This window comes from Myotis nattereri (genome assembly GCF_964212035.1).
Source record: "Myotis nattereri genome assembly, chromosome: 1".
NCBI classification, from domain to species: domain Eukaryota; kingdom Metazoa; phylum Chordata; class Mammalia; order Chiroptera; family Vespertilionidae; genus Myotis; species Myotis nattereri.
Genome location: NC_138075.1, coordinates 197,102,296 through 197,126,051, shown reverse-complemented (window position 1 = coordinate 197,126,051; position 23,756 = coordinate 197,102,296). Strand labels below are relative to the sequence as shown.

The 23,756-nt window shown below is 43.1% G+C and overlaps 1 protein-coding gene across 1 annotated transcript in view; it reads left to right on the top strand.

The window, feature by feature from the left end:
• Nucleotides 1-23,756, top strand: part of LOC308536306 (CRACD-like protein) — a gene marked incomplete at its 5' end in the record, with an annotated part of 85,634 nt that overhangs the window by 3,358 nt on the left and 58,520 nt on the right. The window contains one exon of the mRNA XM_081115434.1: nucleotides 2,530-2,583. Coding sequence (XP_080971560.1) covers nucleotides 2,530-2,583 — 54 coding nt within the window. The remainder of the gene's footprint in view (nucleotides 1-2,529; nucleotides 2,584-23,756) is intronic.

Genomic DNA, 23,756 nt, shown 5'->3' with positions numbered 1-23,756 from the left:
CTACAGTTGAGTTCGTTAATTATGCTATTCAAATCTTTTGTATCCCTACTTAATTTTTTCTGGCTTGTTCTGTGAGTTTAAATATTTTACAATCTTTATAATTTTGAACATATTAACTATAGTTATACTAGAGGCCCGGTGCCCAAAATTCATGAACAGTAGGGTGTAGTCCCCAGCCCAGCCTGCATCCTCTTGCAATCTGGGACCCCTCGGGGGATGTTGGGCCTAAACCAGCAGTCGGACATCCCTCTCACAATTGGGGATGCTGCATGCACCAGTAACCATACTTTTCATACAGGTGAAAGGCATCTTGCTGTTGTATGGGCAGCTACATTTTTTTGCTCTGATTATAAAAAGTAGTACAGAACATGATCCTTCTGAGGCAGAAGTACCATTTTCCCCATCTTATGGGTGGAAAAACTGAAGCAGAGAGAAGTTAAGTAATTGGCTTTGCCACACAATTATAAGGGTCAGAATCAGGGCTGACCACAAAATGTGCAAGCCAGAGTCCATGCATGTCATCGCTGCATCATCCTGTTTTTTCAGTGTTAGAGTAGCCTTGCCAGGTTTTAATTTTTAAATCTAAGAGACTGTTCCCAATATATAGGGTAGGGTCCCTAGGTCTGGCTGGCGATCAGGGCCATCAGTGGGGCGACCAGCGGGCAGGGTGATTGGGGAGCCCCCCAGGGACCCACCTTGGCTGGCGGCCTGGCACCTCCCACTGGCCGGCCCCACCCTGTCCCCTGATTGCCACTGCCTGTCACCTCCCTCTGGGGGAGGGGGTGGCAGACGCTCAACACAGGAGCTGCCCCCTGCATTGAGCGTCTGCCCCCTGGTGGTCAGTGTGCATGATAGCAACCGGTCGTTCTGCTGGTCATTCTACTGTTCAGTCTATTTACGTATTAGGGGTTTATGATATAGGATTAAAGACCATGTCCTATGACTCTATTTGGGTCATGTCTGGGTCTTTCTGCTGTCTCTCTTTCTTGAATCCATGCCCTGGAATGCCTAGCAATTGTTGATTGAATGCAGACATTTTGTATAAAGAGTCATAAACACTGTAGATGATGGTATCTTTCTCCAGATGCTACTTTTGCTTCTGAGAGGTGGTTAGGGTAGGGCAGACCACATTAATCCGACAAGGAACTGAGCTGCTTGAAGACTCAGTTCTGGTATTATTTTAGGCTTTCATGGTAGGTGGTGCCCTTCAGGGGTCCTAAGGAAATGTACCTGAGCTTTTCCCTTTCTGGGGGGCCCTGAACTCCAATATGAATTCCTCCAACATCATGAAACTGCCCAAAGCTCTGTTTAATTCCCAAACCTGTTGGTGCTGCTTTCTGCTTGGTTTATCCCATTTCTCAATTAGCAAATGCTTAGAGAAGCAGAATGTTGAGCTCACTTCTCTACATGTCCCTTCTCTCTGGGATTCCCTTGCTCTGCCAAAGAATGGCTCACTTCGGGTGCCTCTGCACAGCTGCTTTCTGCTTGGCTTCTCAGCAGTTCTGCGCTGGGCCTCTTAAAGATCAGTAGGTGTCCTGAGAAGAAAAGTGGTACCAGGTGTTGCCTCAGTTTCATTTCTCTTCTCCCTAAGATCTTGGCCTCTTATGTCCTGGCTGCCTTGGTGTAGTACTCCAGTATTTTAAACAGGTTTTTAACATAATCTTTATCCAGCTTTTCCAGTTGTGTTCAATGGGAAGGTGGTCTGACACAAGCTAGGACAGGATCTTCTTCTCTAAACCCACACAGGGATCTCCCCACAAAGGCCGACAACCATTGTCATCCTGAGATTAGAAGTGATTTCTTCCTGTATCGTTACCCCAGAAAGTCGCCGCCTTCTCCTGGGTTTTGCAAAGGCAGAATGACCTTTTGCAAATCAGCCATTTCCACCTCCATCCAGTTACAGTCTCCAGTCATGACGTCAGGGTTGGCATCCCAGCATGTTTGGAAGGGTTGTGCATACCCTACATAGAGGGGGAGCCTATTAGCCTAGTTTGAATGTGATTAGCATTTGAATAAAAAGGTGCCTTCGGTATCTGTAGGAGAAGAGATAATCGAATGATTACTGCCTTCACTTCTGCTGGGCTGAATATGTGTCTGATAGTTCCTTGAATTTTAGCTAAACTGCTATGAAGAATAAATGTGAGAATTCTGTAAAGAAGGATGGAAGCTCAATATTCATGGATATGATTCTTTCAATCCCTTCAAAAGTGGAGGCAGTTAATAATAAATGTTATTAAGGCACTAAAATAAATTTAGGCAAGGAATGCACATTTCTTGAATTTACGGTTAGTAAATTTAATTGGAAGTCTCAGCAAAAACCTCTTTTGACTTGCCAAAGAATGGGAAAGACATTCATGTTGAAGGCATTCCCAGAGAGAATTGAAGATATAAAACTCTTGCTGAATTGTGGCTTTTTGTTTTTGTTTTTTTTCTGAACAGTTCACGAGGGTGGTGATTCCCAGGCTTTCTCGAAATGTACCTCATTTTCTGGCACACTTACCACTGAGGGTGAATTCTCCTTTTAACAAGAAGAAAATTCTGGTGGAGAGCTACCCAACAAGGGAAGGACGTGTGGCTGTTACGGTAGGTAAGTCATTTGTTTAGAGGATGGGGAAAGAAGAGAAGTAACTTGTAGAGAAAACACTAAAGAGCGTTTCCTTATTGTGAGTGGGACTCCAGAAATGGATAGTACACATTTCACTAAATACCAAGTTAAAAGGCCTTATCGCCCCAGCTGTTTTGGCTCAGTGGATAGAGCGTTGGCCTGTGCACTGAAGGGTCCCAGGTTTGATTCCAGTCAAGGGCACATGCCTGGATTGTGGGCTTCCTGGAGTGGGGGGTGCAAGAGGCAGCTAATCAATGATTCACTCTCATCATTGATGTTTTTATCTCTCTCTCTTTCCCTCTCTCCCTTCCTCTCTGAAATCAATAAAAGTAAAATTTTAATTTTTAAAAAAGAGAAAAAGGTCTTTATCACTGAAGATCTTCTAATTCTAGATTTCATTCCCAGCTCTTCCCCTACCAGCTAAGTAAACTTGGACAAGTCACTTATTTTTTTCTAAACCCCACTTCTTCCATCTGTAAAGGGAAATTTCATAAGAAAATGTTTTACAGATGGGACAGAGTAATACAAAAATGCAGTTATCATTGTTTAGTATTTTTACTGCTGTTATAAAATTCTGTGGAATAGTTAGTGGCCTGTGCCTCATGGTGTGTTTGTACCATAGAACTTGGTGCTGTGAATTGGAGAGCTTCATCTTGTTCCCCACCTGCCGGCCCTCTAAGTATAACTCATACCATTCTTTGGGCTGCAGATACCTGCTAAGTACTTTTGGAAGTTAGGGGGCAGGATAGAAGTAAAGGACAAGATCAAAGGAAAAACAACAACTGTATGCATTGTCATGGCAGGCATTGGTTCATTAAAAATAAATAATGTATTTTTAAAACCCTTGTTGAGCACATATTATGACCTGGGTACTGTTCTGAATGCTTGTTCCCTCATGGAGGTTATGCTGTAGCGTGGAGGGAGGCAGATAGTAAATAACGCACATACTAAAGAAATAAGTAAATTGTTAGGATATTAGAAGCCAATAAGAACATGGGAAAAAGAAAAAGTAGAGCTGAGTAAGAGGATTTGGGGGTGCTGGGTGGGCAGGAGTACAAATTGCAGTTTTAAAAGGAGTGGCCAGGCTTGGCCTCATTGGGGAAAGACAGGAGGTCAGGGATTCGCCCTGGGCGTGGTCCAGGCAGAAGAAGAAGCTGATGCAGAGGCCCTAAGGACAGTACAGACTGAAGGCCCGCGTCTTGGAGCAGGTTACATGGGAAGGAGTGTTAGGGGGTGAGTTGGAGAGGCAGTGTTGGCTCTCGAGGAAATAATGCCATTTCCTAGTTTTAGATAAGGAGGAAAAGTTACCTTGGTTGTTTTTTTGTCTACCTGGTTTATTCTTAGTGTGTTTCCTCTACAATTAAAACACACGAGCGCACACGCACCCTAAATAAATTACTAAATGACCACTGTATTAGTGTCCTTCGGCTTCTGTAAGGAAGTACCCCGGACTGGGGAGCTTAAAACAACAGAAATGTATTGTCTCACAGTTCTGCAGGCTCGGAGTACAAAGTCAAGGTAGGGCCATGCTCCCTCTGAGCCGCGTAGGGAGGAATCCTTCCTCGCCTCTCCCTGGCGTCTGGTGGTGGCCATCAGTCCTTGGCGTTCCTTGGTTTGCAGCTGCATCACTCGGCGTCTGCCTCTCTGGTCACAGGGCATCATCCCTGTGTGTTTGTGTCTTTAATGGCCATCTTCCCTCGTCTTACAAAGATACCAGACATGTAGGTTGAAGGGCCCACGTTCCTTCAGTCCAACCTCACTTCACCTCTTCCATCTGCAACAACCCTGCAGGTACCGGGAGTTAGGATTTCGGGATGCATTTTGGGGGACACAGCTCAATGCCTAACAGCCACCTTAAATAGGGAACAATACGCATTACTATTTCCATCTTACAAGTGGAGACACAGGCTCAGACGCTTAAATGACATGCCCACGGTCAGAGTCAGGAAGCAGAAGAGTCAGGCCAGGGCAGTGTTACCATGCTGCTCCTGCGTGTGAGGATGGAGGGGACGGAATTGCCGTGGCTCAGGACAGGCCCTGCACACATACAACATCGCAGTCCCCATCCGCATCATACAGCCTAATCCCAACAGAGCTCAAAACGGGTGCTCTGTTTCAGCATTCCTTTAAAAGGGAAACGGAGGGCCCCTCCATAACCCGCCCCCCATTTTACTTTTCATTCCATGGCATGACCAGCATAGGAAACAGATGCTTTTTCCCTGCTTTAGGAATTTTTCCAGAAAAATAAGCAGCGTCTGTGGCGTGTGAGCATTTTGTGACAGGACCACATGTTTTTTTTCTCACATGAAATGGGGGAAAAAATATATGGCTCTGAGTCAGTTGGAATACAGCAGTAGAAACAGGGGATTTTGGAAGCATTGAACATGTTTTGTTTTCTCATTATATTTAGCAATTCCTTCTTAACAGGAAATCTGGCTAGCTATTTGTGAGCCTGAAATCAACAGGAGAGCCTTATTTTAGACTTTGTCTTGAGGTGTATACCTGAGAAAAGGAAGGACACCCCAAAACATACGGAACACTTTACCAGGAGGAAAGTGGGCGCAGCCACCAAAGGCTGTAGTCCCACAGGAACATCAGCGTCTCCGTCAAGTCCTAAGTCTGGGAGATGAGACCAAACAGTGGTTGGAAAACAAAACAAAACTGGAAAGATCAGAGCTCCATGAAGAGGAGGTGTGAGGGATAAATCGAATGGTTCTAAAAATGGGGAAGAAGGTGGGGGAGACCTGTTTGTCTCTGTCTCTGACTGTAAAGTGTGGGGGTTGGAGTGGAAGGTGTTGGGTAAACCTGGCCAGTCCCCTACCAGCTTTTCCTAGACAGGGTTGTTAGCCATTTTTGTTGTTACATGGTCTTATAGTTTCTTCTCAAGGTCCCTTCTTTTGATCTCTGTTCTCAATATGTTTTTATTCCCCCTAAGTTCTTGGGCTTCTCTTTCCACTTGACAGCTGACGGCTTTGGATCTGTGTGTTGGAGCAAATGTTCTTTAGTATCAAAAGGAAGGAGGGGGGAAAGCTGCCTCTCTTCCAAAGATGCTTCTACTCTTTGTGGAAATCGATTTTTTTTTTAATCCTGAAAGTGTGTGCAAAGAGCAAAGCCTTTATATTTTTCTACTGAATTAAAAGACCTCCCCTCTTTCTATTGTCTGAGGCCACCACCCCTCCTGAGAACACAGTTCGATTCCAAGGGCCTGTCCGGGGTTCAGAGGCCAGTAAACACAGATGTACGCTGTCCACTTTGGATTATCTGGCCGGCACTTTGCAACTGCAGGTAAACCGGTGGTGCTGCTGCTGACTGGGATTGGCCAAGCAAGGCAGGGTCACTGGTTTGAATTGCTTCCCAGCTGCAGACATTCTGGGCAAATACCAGGCTTTTCACAGGAAATGCCAAAAGGTGACAAATATTAGAACTTAGAAACCTACTTAATCCCTCTTATCACTGTGGAATAGGAATAAAATCCTCCTTATCTCCCAGTAGTGGTAGATTGTTGAGCAATGAGAAATAGTGAGGCCTTTAGGTAGAAACCATTATAAAATATTTGTTGGTTATTTTTTGTTCAGGTAAAATTCATATAACATGAAAGTAACCATCTTAAAGTTGAACAATTCACTGGCATTTAATACATTCGTAATGTTGCACAACTACCACCTCCATCTCATCCCATAACATTTTCGTCAACCCAGGATAGAACGCCGTACCCATTAAGCAGTTACTCCCCATTTCTCCTTCCCCTCACAGACCCTGCCAGCTCCCAGTCTGCTTTCTGTCTCTATGGATTCTCCCCTAGCCATTTTATATAAATGGAATCAAACACTCTCTGACTCGCTGTGCTTGGTGAGATACTTATTTTTAATTGCAAGTCATGTATGTTTTCCGTCTTCCGTTATGGTTTACTCAGGGCAAGGTGGGTGCTATGGGAGCGTTCACTTCTTTCTCATTAAAGCCTCCAGCAAGAAACCTGCTTCAGGAATACCTGCTTCAGGTTTGTTGCTGGTGGGGTTCTCTTCATGAGACAAACAGCAGTTTAGAATTGAGTTCCTTCGTTTGCAAGGATCTAAAGACTTCATCTTTACCGAGTTTCATTTCTGTCCTGAGACTCAACCTCCTCCAGCACCTTCTCCCCCCACCTCCAGTTTATGTCTTTGTCTAGTGGTCGGAGCACTAGTTTATGCCATCATCCAAATGAACCTGTAATTGATATTTTGGCATTGGGATAGCCAGAGATTATATTGCTAGCCTAAGCAACAAAGCATAGTCTTCCCCCCCCCCCCCGCAACCCCCCAGCCAGGGGAGTTAAATGATACCAACCGTTGAAGATGAAAATTTGAGAAATACTTTACACTCTCATCTCTTGGGGAGGCTGATCATCCCCCCCTCTTCTCTTCCCTCCCGGGTGAAATAGAGGCTGCTCAGGGAGGGCTCTGGGATGCAGACAGAAGAGGCATTGAAATGAGATTCCTCTTTCCATCTGCCAGACGTAACCCAAGATGAGTTGCACAGATGAAGCTGGCAGAGAAACAGGGAACTGGATGGCAAACAAGGTTATGAAGGGACCGAAATCCTAGTTAAAACCTTTTGCAGGAGCAAAAGAGCCTGCTGATCTAATATTGCAAAACCCAAGAATAAAGTTGGTGCTGTGCTAGTGGTGTCAGCCAATGCAACCTCTGTGAGTCTCTCCAGGCCCCCCCAGGAGTGTTATTAGCATGTGCTGTGGAATGATAGTTAAATACAGGGCACATTATGGCCTGTCTCCTTCCCATGGTGATGATCAGGTACTGTATCATGTGCTAGGTGGGACTTAATCATCAGCTATCTGCTCCAAAATACCTCTTCCAGGAGCCTGAAAATAGCACCTTTAGGGTAATTAATGGGTTTGACAACATAGAGTGGAGGAGATGGGGTGGGGCCTTTTTTATTCTTTTCCTCTCTCTCCATCCCTCTCTCCCTTTCCTTTTCTCATCTCTCCCTCTCTCCATTTCTATGTATGGAACTTGTTATGTGCCAGACACCTCCTAAAGGTTAAGGATATGCAGTAAGACCCTGCCATCCGTGGCCTGGCTGTCAGGGCTCAGTGGTTGAGCATTGACCTATGAACCAGGAAGTCAAGGTTCGATTCCTGGGCAGGGCACATGGCTGGGTTGCGAGCTTAATCCCCAGTTGGGGCGTTCAGGAGGCAGCCCATCAGTGGTCTCTCTCATCTTTGATGTTTCTATCTCTCTCTCCCTCTCCCTCCCTCTCTGAAGTCAATATATATAAAGACCCTGCCATCCAGGAGGTCGTGGTCACGCCCTGCTTCCCGTTCTCTGTCCTACTGCATTGTGTTTCCCTGCTGTTACCGTGAACTGTAGTTGTGTACTTGTCTGACTCCCAGAGTAGGAAGTGGCTTCCCAAGGCCAGCGTTGGCCCTGCTTTGAGCCGTTGGATCTGGCATTGCCCTAGCAGAACTTCACTGAGTTGAATTCAGATATGTAAACAGATAACCGGATAAAATGCGATTAGTGATATTTGAGAGAGTTTTACACAGAGTGCCGGGAAGCACGAGGGGCAGAGTAACTACTGCCACCGGGAGCCAGGGCCTCCCAGAGGTGTCATTTGAGCTGTCTTGAAAGATGAGAAAGTGTTTGCCAGACAAGCAAGGGGGGCGCACAATCTCGAGGTCACACCTACACAAATGTTTTGTTGGGAGGGGCCCTTTGATCCTCTAAATCCCGCCCTTTCTTTCTTTAATGAAACTTTGGGAAATAACCGCTTGATTTGCCAGTAGCTGTGGATCGAGCCCAGGGACAGCACAGGCATCTCTCCTGAAAGTCATAGCTTTGTTTTTTCTAGGGACCAAAGCCCCTCCTGCGCAAAGAATTCTACTGAGTTCTTTACCGCCAAAATGCCACCTCCTCTAAGCTTCCTTTTCCTCATTGAAATAAGTAGGAAAAGAAGATATTTTCTTTTTTAAATTGGAGGGAGAAATTTCACTTTGGAGGGAGAAAAACTTCTCCCTTTCCCCCTTCTGGGTTCTGTGGCTGGCCTAATAATTAAATAGACATTAAACAGATTCGCAGGAGAAAAGCAAATTTAATTGTGTACGTCCAGGAGCCCACGGAGACATGAAGGGCTCGCAGACAGTGAGGCTATGGAGGCGTGTCTGCCCTCCTAGCACTGGAGAAGGGGCCGCGTCTGGGACTTCAGAGGGCAGGAAAGTGGTTCACAGGAAGGTGGGAAGAGCAAATGTGTGGTAAACAGTGATTGTTTGCCATGCACGCAGGTAAATCTTTTCGATATGTTTTCTATGGTAACAGGCCCCCCTATCTAAATTCTTTGGGGCAGTTAAGGGAAAGGTAAAAGGCTCTTCCTGAGTCTGCTGGGCCTGATCGTCTTCAGCTGGAAACAATCCACCCGTCAAAATGGCACATTCTGGAGCCGGCTGCCGAAATCCCTTCAGCGTCCATGAGCCTTTCACCCCTCCCGCTGGCAGGCGTACACTGAATGCCTCCCGCAAAAAAGGCTCCGCTCTGAGTCTAGGGCCTAGGCGCACAGAGAACAAACAGTGAGACAGTTTCTGCTCCCAAGGAGACTCAAGTTGACCCCAAACGAATGTCAGCACAGCTCCTCTACCGTTTACTCTGAAAGCAAAGTCTTTCGGTTACATCCATGCACACAGAATTGGCACTGAAACTTTTAAAAATAGATGACGGTGATGGAAGAAAGAAAAAAAGAAACACAAATGTTTTCAATTTTGAAAAAAATAAATAAGTAGATGACTTCGTTTCTAAACTGACATTCAGAGGTCCAAGGAATAATGAAGAAGGCTGTATTACTCACCACTGGAAGATTTATCAGGAAAAGGAAAAAACATATTTAGTCTAAACTTTATTGGACACATATTTTAAGAAACCTTAGAAAGTCCATTCCATGCAGAAAAATATTCCCAAAAGGAGCATTTAAGACTGAACCTAAATTTTATGTTAAGTATCTGGTTATATAGACTTATATATTTCAAAAGTATCTGTGTATTTGTTTTTATTTGTGATGGATATTGGTGTTTTGTGGGACTTCATAATTTCCAATTTAGAATTCTGATTGTCACACAAATAAGGATGCGTTTTGCCAAGGCTTGTCTTGCTTTCTGCATCTAGATGCAACTAAGTTCTTGAGTTGAGTAGTGCCTATAATAGGTAAAATTGCTCATCCTGATGCTATGATTTCAGAATGGCCTTCCTCTCTTCCCCTTCCCACCTCTCCTTTCCCCTCCCCTCCCCTCTCCTCGCCTCTCCTCCTACTTTTCCTCCTCTCCTCCTCCTCCTCCTTCTCCTCCTCCTCCTCCTCCTCCTCCTCCTCCTCCTCCTCCTCCTCCTTCTTCTTCTTCTTCTTCTTCTCTCTCTCTCCCTCCCTCCCTCCCTCCCTCCCTCCCTCCCTCCCTCCCTCCCCCATTCTCCAGTCTGTGAGGAGGGCATGAGACAAGTGTTAAAATATAGTGTTGTGAAGACTTGTGGGAAGAGGTTGACTATAAGGAAGAGGAGAGAAATGAACGAGAGAAGAAAAGGGAGCTAATCAAGGGATGGAAAAATGCCTTAAAATCTAACATGTCATGTTTTGAAAAGCTTTGGGAAAAATAAAAAACATAAACCATGCCCTTTCCGGAAGAAACCAAGTAATTTAAGGAAGATATTTTATTTCAGATAAGTAGAGTGAGATGAATTTTCTCCGGTCTCAAAAAAGTGAACTTTGCCCAGCCAGAGTGGCTCGGTTGGCTGAGCGTGGTCCTGTGCTCCAAAAGGTTGCAGGTTCGATTCCTGGTCAGGGTACATACCTAGGTTGTGGGTTCTATTCCCTATCGGGACATGTACAGAGGGCAGCCGATCAATGTTTCTTTCTCACATCGATGTCTCTGTCTCTCTGTGTCTCTCTCTCCCTTCCTCTCTCTGAGCATGTTCTTGGGTAAGGATTTTTTAAAAAACAACTGAACTTTATTTTACACAATAGAAGCATAAAAGACCTTTGAAATTCCACATAGAACTTGATATCAGACATCAAAGGGGAGTGGTATCAGGTTGATTAATATCAGCCTTCCTTCACCAACACAGACAGCAGTGTCTCAGAAAACTGAGTCCCTCCAGGGCAGAGACAACATCTATTAATCTTGGAGTCCCCAACCTTAGCACATCGTTTGGTGTATTGCCATTATTTTTTTTTAACAAGTAAAATGATTACAGAGTTAGTCCCTTCCTGCACATCACAGCACTAATTCAGTTGGAAGAAATTATTTGAAAGTAACTGACAAGAGAAGGAGTGTGATATGAAGTAGACGATTGAGGTTTTCAAAGGACACATCTCGAAATTTTTCTTCATTCCCAAATTGTTCATTTCACTACATCATATAATTTTCCACACACAAAAAAACATATGCACTATGAGTAGAGAACAACAAGAGTATATTGAGATTCAGATGTTGATATTAAGTAATGAGAATCATTCTTCAACTAAATTGCAAATTGCTAACTTCTTGACTGCTATTGTATACATAATCTCAGGAAATCATCCTATCTAATAAAAGAGAAACATGGTAATTGGCATACGACCTCTACCCTTCCCATTGGCTAATCAGGGAGATATGCAAATTAACTGCCAGCCAAGATGGCGGCAAGTAGCCAGGCAGCTGACTTGAACAGGGAGGCTTGCTTGCTTCAGTGATGGAGGGAGCCAAGCTTCCCTGCCTGCCTTGCCGGCCTCTCAGCTGCACTCTAAGCAACATTGTAACAAATATAGAAGCTAAACAAAACCCCGGGCTTCAGCCAGCAGGACTGCAACATTGTTTCAAATACAGAAGGGTAAACAAAGGCCAGAAACCTGCTTTCAGCAGCAGAGTTCTCATAGCTGGAGCCGAGCCTCAGAGCTAAAGCTGGCCCAGAATAAAAAAAAAAGGAAAAAGGGACAGGTTGGGAGCTTCAGTCACCCGCCAGCCTGAAAATGGCCCTCAGCCCCTCACCCAGGCTGGCGAGGCACCCAAGCGGGACCCCCACCCTGAAGGGGGTGTGACCAGATGCAAATAGCCATCATCCCCTCACCCAGGCTGGCCAGGCACCCAAGCAGGACCCCCACCCTGATCCAGGACACCCTTCAGGGCAAACCAGCCAGCCCCCACCTGTGCACCAGGCTTCTATCCTATATAGTAAAAGGGTAATATGCCTCCCAGCACCGGGATCAGCGGAGCAGCGAGGCCTCCCAGCACCGGGATCAGAGTAACAGGGGGCAGTGACCAAACCCCCTGATCGCCCTGCGGCTCTGTGTGTGACAGGGGGCGGGGCCACAACCTTCCTATCCGCCCTGCTCTGTTCCTGACAGGGGGGAGCTCCTCAACCCCCTGATCGGCCCTGCTCTGTGCGTGACGGGGGGGGAGCTCCCCAACCCCCTGATCGCCCTGCGGCTCTGTGTGTGACAGGGTACGGAGCCCCAACCCCCCTGATGGGCCCTGCTCTGTGCGTGATAGGGGGCAGTGCCCCAACCTCCTGATAGGCCCTGCTCTGTGAGTGATAGGGGGTGGTGCCGCAACCTCCCTATCGACCCTTCCTTGAGTGTGACAGGGGGCGGTGCCCCAACCCCCCAATCGACCCTACCCTGAGCATGACTAGGGGTGGCATCACAACCTCCCGATCTACCCTGCTCTGTGCATGACAGGGGCGGCGCCCCAACTTCCCAATCGGCCCTGCTCTGAGCCCGACCAGGGGCTGCACCTAGGGATTGGGCCTGCTCTCTGCCGCCCAGGAGCAGGCCTAAGCTAGCAGGTCGTTGTCTCCTGAGGGGTCCCAGACTGCAAGAGGGCACAGGCCGGGCTGAGGGACCTCCTCTTCCCCCCCCCCCCCCGAGTGCACAAATTTTTGTGCACCTGGCCTCTAGTTTGAATATAATCAGATTGGCAAATACTAAAACATGAATGTTTATAGGCTACTATGTTTTATTTAGAAGATTAGGAAGAAGATTTTTTTTTTTATTCTAGTATTAGAGCATTTTCTGTCCTGCCTCTGTTGAGATTATAAATTTCCTGAGGACAGATATGACTTACACTTCTTTTTTAATCTGAGGGCATGTATGTGTGTTGTTGTTGTTGTTTTATGAGAGAGAGAGAAAAAGAGAGAGAGAGAAACATTGATGTGAGAAACATCAATTAGTTGTCTCTCATACGTACCCTGACTAGGGATCGAACCTGCAACCTAGGTATGTGCTCTCACTGGGAATTGAGCCCGCAACCTTTTGGTATATGGGACAATGCTCCAACCAACTGAGCCACCCAACCAGGGCATACCTTTCTTTTTTTATCCTCAATTTGCATAGTTTAATATTGTGGACTTTATGGGCATTCAGTAAGTAGTTGATGACTTGGATTAGGTAGAAAAATGTACCAATATGAACACTGTAAAAGTCAGTGTGGATAAGCATAAAATAATTAGAAACACATTCCCATATACAATGAACTTTGTTGATATATTTTCCCAACTCTTTGCTAACATTCCATGATCAGATCTGTAAATTATAAAAGGCCAACCTATAGGCAATACTTTGCAGAATACAGTGACAATAGATCCAATAATAGGAAAATGTAACTGATTTCAGGCCAATCTAATAAAGGACATTTGTAAGTCAAGCCCAGGAAATTGCATTCAAGAGTAATGTTGTAACATTCACTGCAATATGACAGTGGTAACAAATTTTAAAAAGAACATTGAAGCTTCAGACTCTCCAGTTCTTCAGTGATAATGGGATTTCAGGTTACCCCTAACAGAGTAATCAAGCTAAAGAAGAAACTAAGAGATACATAAAAGGAATCAAAATTGAATAAGGATCCATTAATATTATAGCTTATGTTTCAAAACGAAAAGTGAAAACATGGGGAAAAGGGATAATTCTCTGAAGATTGACTGACCGCCTCCAGTGGGTTGAATTTCTTGGATACATCTGGCCAAGTCTAAATGGAGAGATGACATTTGTGTTGAGACTGTTAATTGTCATAGCAATAAATTCAGTAACATTAAGAGAAGGATGGAAGTAATAAATTTAGAGATTATTAAAGGAAGAGACTTTGCTGATAGAAGGTATAAGAAAGGTATTCATTTGCACCTTTCTATTTGAGATTTTTTGTAAGTGGTGTGATTCCAATGGTAAGACCAACCTTGGAAAGGAACAGGTCACGAAAAGGATATTTTGAGTTTAAGGAAATACTTCATACTATGATGCAGAAGTAGGGGGCATATACAGCTTGCTTAATCCAGCCACTGTGCCAGGGTAGAGGCATTTCAGGGCACAGAGGGGAGCATAGTCAACAATGGCTATGAGTCTGTAGGGAAAAGATGCACAAATACTTACTGGCAAAATGTCGTACAGATGACAACAGCTATACAAATTATAAAGAGCAAAACTTGAAAATTCAGAGAAATGAATGCTTCAAAAATGTACTTGAAAAAGTGTAAGTAAGGTTAAAAGATAGCATTGTGGTATTAAGACAATTTAGATGATTATTTATACCAAGTAGGAAGATGGATGCCAAAGGAACATATAGACATGAGCTAGGAAAGCACATGGAATTTAATTTCTCTAAAGAAACAAAACTTAAAATGGAAATGTTATACCTGGCAAAGCAGGAGGGTGAAAATTGGCCTTATATAGTTGAAATGTTTGCCTTAGTTTGTCAGTGCAGGATATTTTTTCTCTAATAAACAACCTTGATGAGAATAAATATCTGAACAGAATCTTGAAGTACGTGGAAAATAATGCAGGAACAAAAGAATTATGATGGTGATATAAACCTATTATGCTATTCTAAAATGTTATGAAACATTAGATCTTAATAACAATACAAATCTTTGGATATTAGAGGGCATTTTGAAACAGAAGAGATGAGATGCAAGAGGATTGTCAATCTGGCGAGATGTATTTTTCTTATGCATAGTTTGGGAATTATGTCGTTTCTTCCAGTATAAACATTGACTCTATTAATAATAAAAAGGAGAGGGTCCCTTCTAATCTGGCCTTTCCTTTCCAGGTATTAGGAATATAATCAATTTCCCCCCAGTGCAGGGGTCAGCAACTTATATCTATTTTTAAATACATTTTTATTGATTTCAGAGAGGAAGGGAGAGGGGGAGAGAGATAGAAACATCAGTGATGAGAGAGAATCATTGATTGGCTGACTCCTGCATGCCCCCTACTGGGGATCGAGCCCGCAACCCAGGCATGTGCCCTTGACTGGAATCGAACCTGGGACCCTTCAGCCCCCAGGCTGACACTCTATCCACTGAGCCAAATCAGCTAGGGCGGGGGCCAGCAATTTTGATGGGGACTGTAATTGGGTGAATGTGCAGTTGTTAGAGACTGTGAAATGTAATCATCATTCCAGTGTTTTATTACAGGTATCGTTGCGTTTCCTCCATCTCTTCCATTGTGTGTGACATATTGTATGCATCAACATGCTGAAAGACAGAGTGCTTTCTTTCACTCAAGTGGAAGATGTAGGGCAGAATTGACCGTGTAAGTGTGGGGCACTTCCCCCGCATTTTCGTAAGCTTTGTGCTCATAGATTGCATGCTGTGCTTTTTATTTCAGTAACATTTAACAAAACCATGGCCATGGAGGAAATTAAACTCATACAGAATGTCCATAATGAGGCTCTGAGTGCTGATGTTTCAGGTATGGTACAAACTCTGAGTTGCACATTAAAGAGACAGAAGCCGTCTTTTTCCTGTTTGCAGCTTCCAAAATATCCAGATTTAACCATCACTGACTTGTCCATTAATCTCCACTGCCTGGGGCACAGCAGAGGTACCCAGAAGGATAAGCAAAGCAAAACAGAGACAGCCAGAACAGGTGTTCATGCGTCCTCCAACCCAGGGGAAAGCTTCTTAGGCTTTTGTTCTGCACTTAGAGTCTCTCTCCACAAATAATCCTGTCCTGCTTGGTGATCCAGTTTCCTGTTTCACAGGCGTAATAAGCCTGTGCTGAATTAGAAAGGAGAAGGGATTATGAGAATCAGAGTCACCAGCCTCATAAGAAGTGACAGAAACGTCAAAGGGGGCAGAATACTTATTATTCATTATTTATTTATTATTTTATTTTGTTTTGTGGAAGGGTTGGTAGGTGATGTGGGGGAAGGCTGATGGTGATTGTGCGAGGTGAGCTTTAAGTCTGCTCACAAGTTTGAGACTGGGTGGCCTCCACCCCAGAGTACTTATTTTAAAATAGGCACAGATATGTTCAAGGCAGAAGGACCATGCATTGGCACAGACTATCCTGTCTTCTTCAATTTCTCCCCAAGATACCATTTTATTACATCTAAGCTTCATAGGAAAAGCCCCAAAATATCAAGTACAGTTTATATTCTGTTCACTGTATGATCTGTTATAGAAAAATTTCTGGTAAAAATGCTTTTGTTTTAAAATTTTTTATACTAATAGGGATAACATTTAGTTACCCTCATCCTTCAGTAATCTATAATAATAAAAGTGTAATATGCTAATTAGACTGGACAGCCGAACGACCTTCTGGACATCCTTCCAGATGAAGCTGCTGCAGCAGGGGCCAAGGCAGAGGCGGTTAGGGGGCGATCAGGCAGGCAGGCAACTGGTTAGGGGTGATCAGGCAGGCAGATGAGTGGTTAGGGGCAATCAGGCAGGCAGGCGGGCAGAGTGGTTAGGGGAAATAAGGGAGGCAGGTGAGTGGTTAGGAGCAATCAGGTAGGCAGGTGAGCGGTTAGGAGCCAGATTGCGAAAGGGATGTCTGCTGGGCTGAGGGACAGCTAGGAATCGGGCCTAAACCGGCAGTCAGACATCCCCCAAGGGGTCCTGGATTGCGAGAGGGTGCAGGCGGGCTGAGGGACACCCCCCCCCCCGCACAAATTTCATGCACTGGGCCTCTATTACCATATAAATGAGAATTATCATAATATAATGCATTGGGTGAGCCCTAAAATACATTTATTCTTATTACTACTGATCAGAACATTTTGATTTTAAACTCCCATTTCAATTTTTTTTTAATTCCTTCAAATGAGTTACATGGAAACCACCAATGATTGGGCTTACCCTACCTTTCTTGGCAGAGATAAAAAAGATATGCATATACTAGTTCGTTCTTGCTAGCTAATTTCCTGGCTGTTATATGTTTTTGTTTTATTTTATGCAGAACAGTTTCTCTCCCTTTAAAAAAAAAATAGCAGGTTGAAATTAGCTTATTTGGATGTTATATACACTTTTCTCTTTTGGAAAGTAGATATCAAAATTAGAGCAAATGAGAACTTTGGAAGACAGTCTGCATTATGCTCGCAGTAAACTTCTCCCCCTCCCTCCTTACCCTCCACTCACCATCATGCACCCCGGCCAGCATGACGTGACAGTGTGTTTGTGAAAGCCTAGCCCCAGAACAGCTTATGTGACTCAGGCTATGAAGCTTTTACTACCTCTCTAGGGAGGTTACAAAGTCTATTAGGTCTCCTTACTTCCTTATTGTGCAGGTTGAGATTTTTTAAAGAAATGTATTTTATTTGTCTTGTTTAGATGATTCCCTTGACTACATTACTTCTTATCTTTCCTTATTGGAAATCACAAATTTACTTTGCTGTGGGATTTTTCTACACAGTTATTTGTTGTCATTTGGAATATATAGGGATTATTCCTCAAGTTTCTGTTACTTGAACCCCAAACAAACCCAATTTCATTTTGGGTTAGGAAAAAAAAAGTATACATACTGCCATATAGCAGTACACCTGCCACATATTTTCAGCTGCCATTTCTTTGAGATACGAGAAATTGTGCAGCTCATTGGCCACTTTTTCCTGAGGGAATTTGCGTTAGTATAGGTCTTTGATATTAGAAGTTGCCGCTACTATTTGATTGGGGAAGAAACAGATTCATAATGATCTCATTTTTAATACAGCAAGAAATTTCTATCTGTTTCTTGGATGGAGTAAAAGGTAGTACTTAGAATGGAAGTAGGAAGGAAGGGAGAAAAGGAAGGAAGAAAGAGCTGAACTGCTTAGCACCTGAGAAGAAGTAGGTACATAAAACCTTCATAAGCAGAGCCCTGGTTCTCTGCGTATGAGTTTTTAATTACCTACAGTGCGCCAGGGTCTGTGCGCTAGCGCTGTTTCACAGGTATTTTTCTTACAGCCACGTTCTTTTAGTGTCCGCAGAATAGAAAAGAAAATTTGTCCCAGTGATGACGCAAAAAACAAAAAGGCAGAAGATTTGTGCCCTAAAAGTCAAAGGGGAAAATAAATGGCATAGAAACAATAATATACTTCAAAATTATACCAGCGTATTAAACTTAGGGTACCAGTTTTTGTCTTGGTGATTGGTGATTCAAAGTTAGGGTCACCTGAGCAGCCATAGATTGCTTAGGTTCAGTCAAACGTTTCCTACGTTTTTCACTCATCCAGTGGGTTACCTTGTATTTTATCAGCTTCTGGATTTTTGTTTGCGTTTTGGTGGGCTCCTCCTCAGTTTTTCCAGAGCAGAGTGGCTTTTGGGGGAGGTCAGCCTGCACAGCTTGGTGCACAGCCGATAAGACAAATCCTAAAGAGGGCTGTCTCCAGTCTGATGCTCCCCCTAAGTTACACTGGCAAGGGAAGACAATCTTAAAAAGCAGAGATGTGGATGAGAATTAATCCAAAACACGACTATCAAGGTCGCAAACTGAAAGTAGGAGAAATGCTAACATTTTGTGGCAAATACTGTTAAGGTCTTTTTCATGCTTTGAGCGGTATGTTGATGTGGGTGTGAGCGACAGGCTCCTTTAGAGAGACCCTGACATTTCTTTCTGCCCTTCCTTTGAAGACTAACCGTATTGGTGCGATTTATTCCTCGCTCCCTCAGAGCTTCTCAGGTTCCCTCCCAGAAAGAAGTTTTCTCTCCACTGAGCTTCCAAGAACAGATTTCACATCACTGAAAGTTAATTTAAACTTGTGACTTTTACGATCCCAAGTTGGGGTAGGGGCTCTTTCCATGGACCACACCTGCCGTAACACAGTAATATTCTTCTCTTCTCATTCATCATTTGGGAATAAAAATGGATTTTCTTTTTACTTCCTTTCAAAGAGTAAGAAACTTTAAAACACTCAGAAGTCTATTTCTCATTTTACCGAAACCATTATAATGAAACAGTTTTGCCTGCATCTTGGTATTACTCTGGCTTCTTGTCTAGCATCCTACATGCCCTATTTGTTGCACGTTCTCCCTTACTTTTTGGCTCAGCACTCAAAGAGAAAGCCAGCCCAGAGCGCCCTCATCCATCACATCACACAAGTGATAAATGGAGCTAATTTACTCTCTGTGGGTTTTTAATTAACCTAGAACATTTTTTATGTGAAATAGTTCTACACAATAAAATTTTCATTAATTATCAGCTGGGACCCCAGAGCTAAGACAGAATAGGAAGAGAAGGAATGGATAGTCCCTTCCAACATTAACAATGTTAATACAAATAAGCAGAGGGGGAGCATATATCACTCTACACAGGGTCTCCAAGTTGTTCCAGGGTAAATGTCACCCAGCAGTTTTTGAATATGCCGACGGTCATTTCACTGATACTTCAAGAAGTCACTTTTACCCGGGCTGGTGTGGCTCAGTTGGTTGGGTGCTGTCCCGTGCAACAAAAGGTTGCCGGTTTAATGCCCAGTCGGGGCACATGCCCTGGTTTTGGGCTTGAGCCCTGGTAAGGGACTGCAGGAGGTAACCAATCAATGTTTCACTCTCATTGATGTCTCTCTCTCTCTGTCTCTGTCTGTCCCTGTTTCTCCCTCCCTCCCGCCCCTCCACCCTCCTCCTTCCTCCCTCTCTAAAAATCAATTTAAATTCATCACATAGAGTTGCCAAGAACAAGGGGTTGCAAGTAGGCTTACCATACTGTAGCTTTTATGTATTCCACTGCCTTCCAGAGTTTTTCAACATAAAATTAATGGAAAATTAACAAAGAATGGACTATAATTTTTTTAAAAAGACACTTTTTAGAGCAATTTTGAGTTCACAACAAAGATGAGCAAAACATGCATCTCTTGCCCTCGTAGGGTAATATTTTAACTTAAAAAGTTTACTTTTAGAAAAATAACAACTTTATTGAGATGTAATACGCCATTTTAAAGTACATGATCCTGTGTGTTTTAGTATATTCATAGAGTTATGCAACCATCACCACTCTCTAATTTCAGAATTAAAATTTACTTTTAAATGAGGAAATTAAAATGCCATTTAGAAAATGGAAAGAAAAACAAATATCCCCCAAAGTCACCATTCAAACCAAACTCTTGTCATTTTTTGTACATTTTATTTATTTTTTGCATCCAGATAATTTTACAGAGAGTGTCCTGTGCCCTTATTTTACAATCAATGGCTCTGTCTCTTTAACGGAACTCACAGTGTAATGAGGTGTGCGGTGATTCTTACTGCTGTGTATACACATGAAATTATTCAAGTACAGAAAATAACTTCATGGCCGTGTGTGCTGTGGTGTGTTGCTTTTTATTAAGCCATCTCTCTTGGTATTTGAATATTCCAGAATACTGTTACAGCTTTAGACTTTTGCTCATTAGTAGTGGGTAGATATCTTTTACTCCTTTGTGCTAAGGTGTGAACACATTGAAAGCTTATATTAATTGATAAAGCTGGAGTTTCCTTAGGTGATGCTGTCCCCTCAGACGAAGGGCAGGCTCAGCACTGGACATGTTGCAGGAGTGATTTCAACTAGCATCAAGGGGAGGAACTGAGCACTGAGCGTGTAGGAGTGAACAAGAGAAAGCCAGTCCGTAGAAACATAGACCACAGGTCTGAACACATTTACGGAAGTGTCACAGATGGCCAAAAAATATGTGAGAAGGTGCTCTGAAGATGTGAATGAAAACATTTTTTTCCAGAATTAAATTAAGAATGTTTGAAAAATTGATGTTAAGTGCAATAAAAGATATGGAAAATGGGGTACTTATATGCTCTAAGAGTATAATTAATCAACCTTTAAGAGGCTAATTTGATGGCTTTTAAGACTTAAGACGTCTATCCTCTTTAATTGAAGAATAGCACTCTTAAGAATTGTGCAGCAGTGATATTATAATATTATGTAAAAAAGACATGTACAAATATATTCATTGAAGCCATGTTTGCAATAGCAAGAAATTGGAAACAATCTATTGCTCAGCAATAGGAAATTTGGCTAAATAAATCATGGTTTAGACCAGTGGTTCTCAACCTTCCTAATGCCGCGGCCCTTTAATACAGTTCCTCATGTTGTGGTGACCCCCAACCATAAAATTATTTTCGTTGCTACTTCATAACTGTAATTTTGCTACTGTTATGAATCGTAATGTAAATATCTGATATGCAGGATGTATTTTCATTGTTACAAATTGAACATAATTAAAGCATAGTGATTAATCACAAAAACAATATGTAATTATATATGTGTTTTCTGATGGTCTTAGGCGACCCCTGTGAAAGGGTCATTCGACCCCCAAAGGGGTCGCGACCCACAGGTTGAGAACCACTGGTTTTGACTGACATTAAAAGAATAATGTACTTAATACTTAAAGTACATAATATATATGTACTTTCTAGCACAGATGTGTAGGAAAACTGGGGTTGGGAGATAATTTATTTTTTATTTTACATGATTTTTCATTTGATTACATTATGAATGATTTCGGCTTTTTCTTCTGCCTGTGTCTTTCAAACCCAAAATACACATCGTATGCCCAAGAATCTGGCTCTGGTCACCTTCGCCTCACATCCTGACCAGGGGAATTCTTTTACTGAGAGAGGGCACATAGGTAGTATCCCTACCCTCCTCTTTTCCTGTTTTGATGTCATCTAGTACTTACCTCCCAATGGGGCGACTGCCTTTTAAATTAGGGACAAAACTACTATTTGAGAATGAGGGACAGATGTTGTAGGGGAGGAAAAAAACTATTTTTTCTACTTCCCTCCTAGGTTCTGTGTCTGGGCCCTATAAATTAGACTGACAAAAGACAGATTAAAAGAGAAAAGCAAACAAGTTTATTAACACATGCATTGTGCGTAACACTTGGGAATATGCAGATATGAGTATCTTCAAGACGTGGGTAGAACTTGGGCTTATATAGCATCTTAGCAAAAGAACTGTAACGTTTACAGAAGCCAGAGGACAAGGACTGAGTTTCTAGGGGCAGCAAATTGTTGGAAGGCAAATCTGTGGGGAAACTAATGGAAGGTCAGAGCTGGTTAGTAAGGTTCGTTATATAGTTTCTTCTGATGCCATCTCGAGGCTCATGAGGGTCTAAAGTTGTCTCCAACAGTTAACTTTTGTCCTTTCTGGTGTGTGTGTGGCCGGGGGAGTGACCACCTTTGTAAATTATGTCCTACTCTTAGGCAAATAGGGGGAGGACAGAGAGTTTTTCTTGAATTTGCTTCTCAATTGCTTTCAGCTCAAAATAATCCTTATGCTAAAGGGGTGTGTTCTGGGGTGGCATTTTCTGTTATCCTACTGTGTCCTCTCTGGACAGATGCAGCCTATGGGCCCATGACTTGAAACCTTGTGCATAATAATAATTTTTTAAAAAAAGACTGCCCTTCCTTCAGACAGACAGAACCCTAGCTGGGCACCTAGCCTGGCACGCGGTGACTGGCAGGGAGGCCGGATTTCATTCACCTCCAGCATGCTTGGCTGGGCATCCTCATGTAGGAAACAGCCTGCATAGTCCTACACAGCCACCTTGCCTCGGGGACAACCTGGCTTCTCCCTTGCCCACAGAGTGGCAAGATCGCCAGGCTGAACGCCCTTTCTCCTTAATGGTTCCCGCATGACAATCCAATCCCTTGATCTGGGGTCCTTGAGTACCTAGGCTGTTCTGGTTTGCTCTTGAGGCTATAGCTCTTCACCCTTTTTATTGGTTGTTTTGCTTACTTATTCTTAAAATTCCTTTCCTTGTGATGAAAAATAGGGATCCGGCAGTCCATATGCCTAGCTTCACTAGATGAGTTTCTTGAGAGCAGGCAAACAGAGCCATTAGACCAGCCGTGGGCAAACTACGGCCCGCGGGCCGCATCCGGCCCGTTTGAAATGGATAAAACTAAAAAAAAAAAAAAAAAAAAAAAGACCGTACCCTTTTATGTAATGATGTTTACTTTGAATTTATATTAGTTCACACAAACACTCCATCCATGCTTTTGTTCCGGCCCTCCGGTCCAGTTTAAGAACCCATTGTGGCCCTCGAGTCAAAAAGTTTGCTCACCCCTGCATTAGACTCTTCTGTCATCTTTCTGTTCTAAGTTGGTGGGGTTTTAAGTCTCACTCCTAAAATGACAAATGTATTTTTTTTTAAAAAAGAAAAGAAATTAATGAAATATAAAAAGAGGAAAATGAATTACTATAATCTTTATAGCTTCTGTAATTCCTGGCCAGCTTTGCCTAAAAATAAGTCAGGGCAAGGCGAGGACTGGGGTGAGAGAAGAAAAGAGCAAGCAAAGTCAGGCTCTTGAGCGGCTTTTATAACTGAGTTCTGAGGTTAAAAATTAAAAAGTCATCAGAATCCCTTCCTTTTTCACACCCACCAAAAATAAATCATGCACACACCCAGAAGCAGTTGTGGGAGATGGAATTCTGTTTATATTGGCCTTTTAAACTCCATGCATAAACCTACCATGAAATGGTATTGGAGGAGCAGAAGGGCCATGCTGAGTGGCTACACAACCCGCTTGCCTAGTATTCAGACTGCAGAAGCACCAAAGAGTAGATTGAGGTGGGACAGGGACTAATAAGGATGTACTTTAAAAGAGCCGAAATCATCCAAAATTGACTACTGAGCTCCCATGAACTTTTCTAAACTTTTCTTTTGTAACACATTTAAATGTTTTTGAGTGTGCATATGTATGTGAATATGCTTGTGTGTGTGTACAAGATGTATGCATATGTGTTTGCATGTGTGTGTGTGTGGGGGGGGAGGGCTAGAAATTAAAATCCAGTGCTCATTATAGAAAAAAAATACTTTATTTTATTTACGTACTTAGATTCTCAGATTTGTTTCAGATTTGCCTGTCATTTTTGGCAGCGAAAATTAAGGGTCTATGGCTTTGAAGCAGACTTCAGTACTCCCATGGCTCAGTATTGTACCTACGAACTTATACAGATTTATAAACAA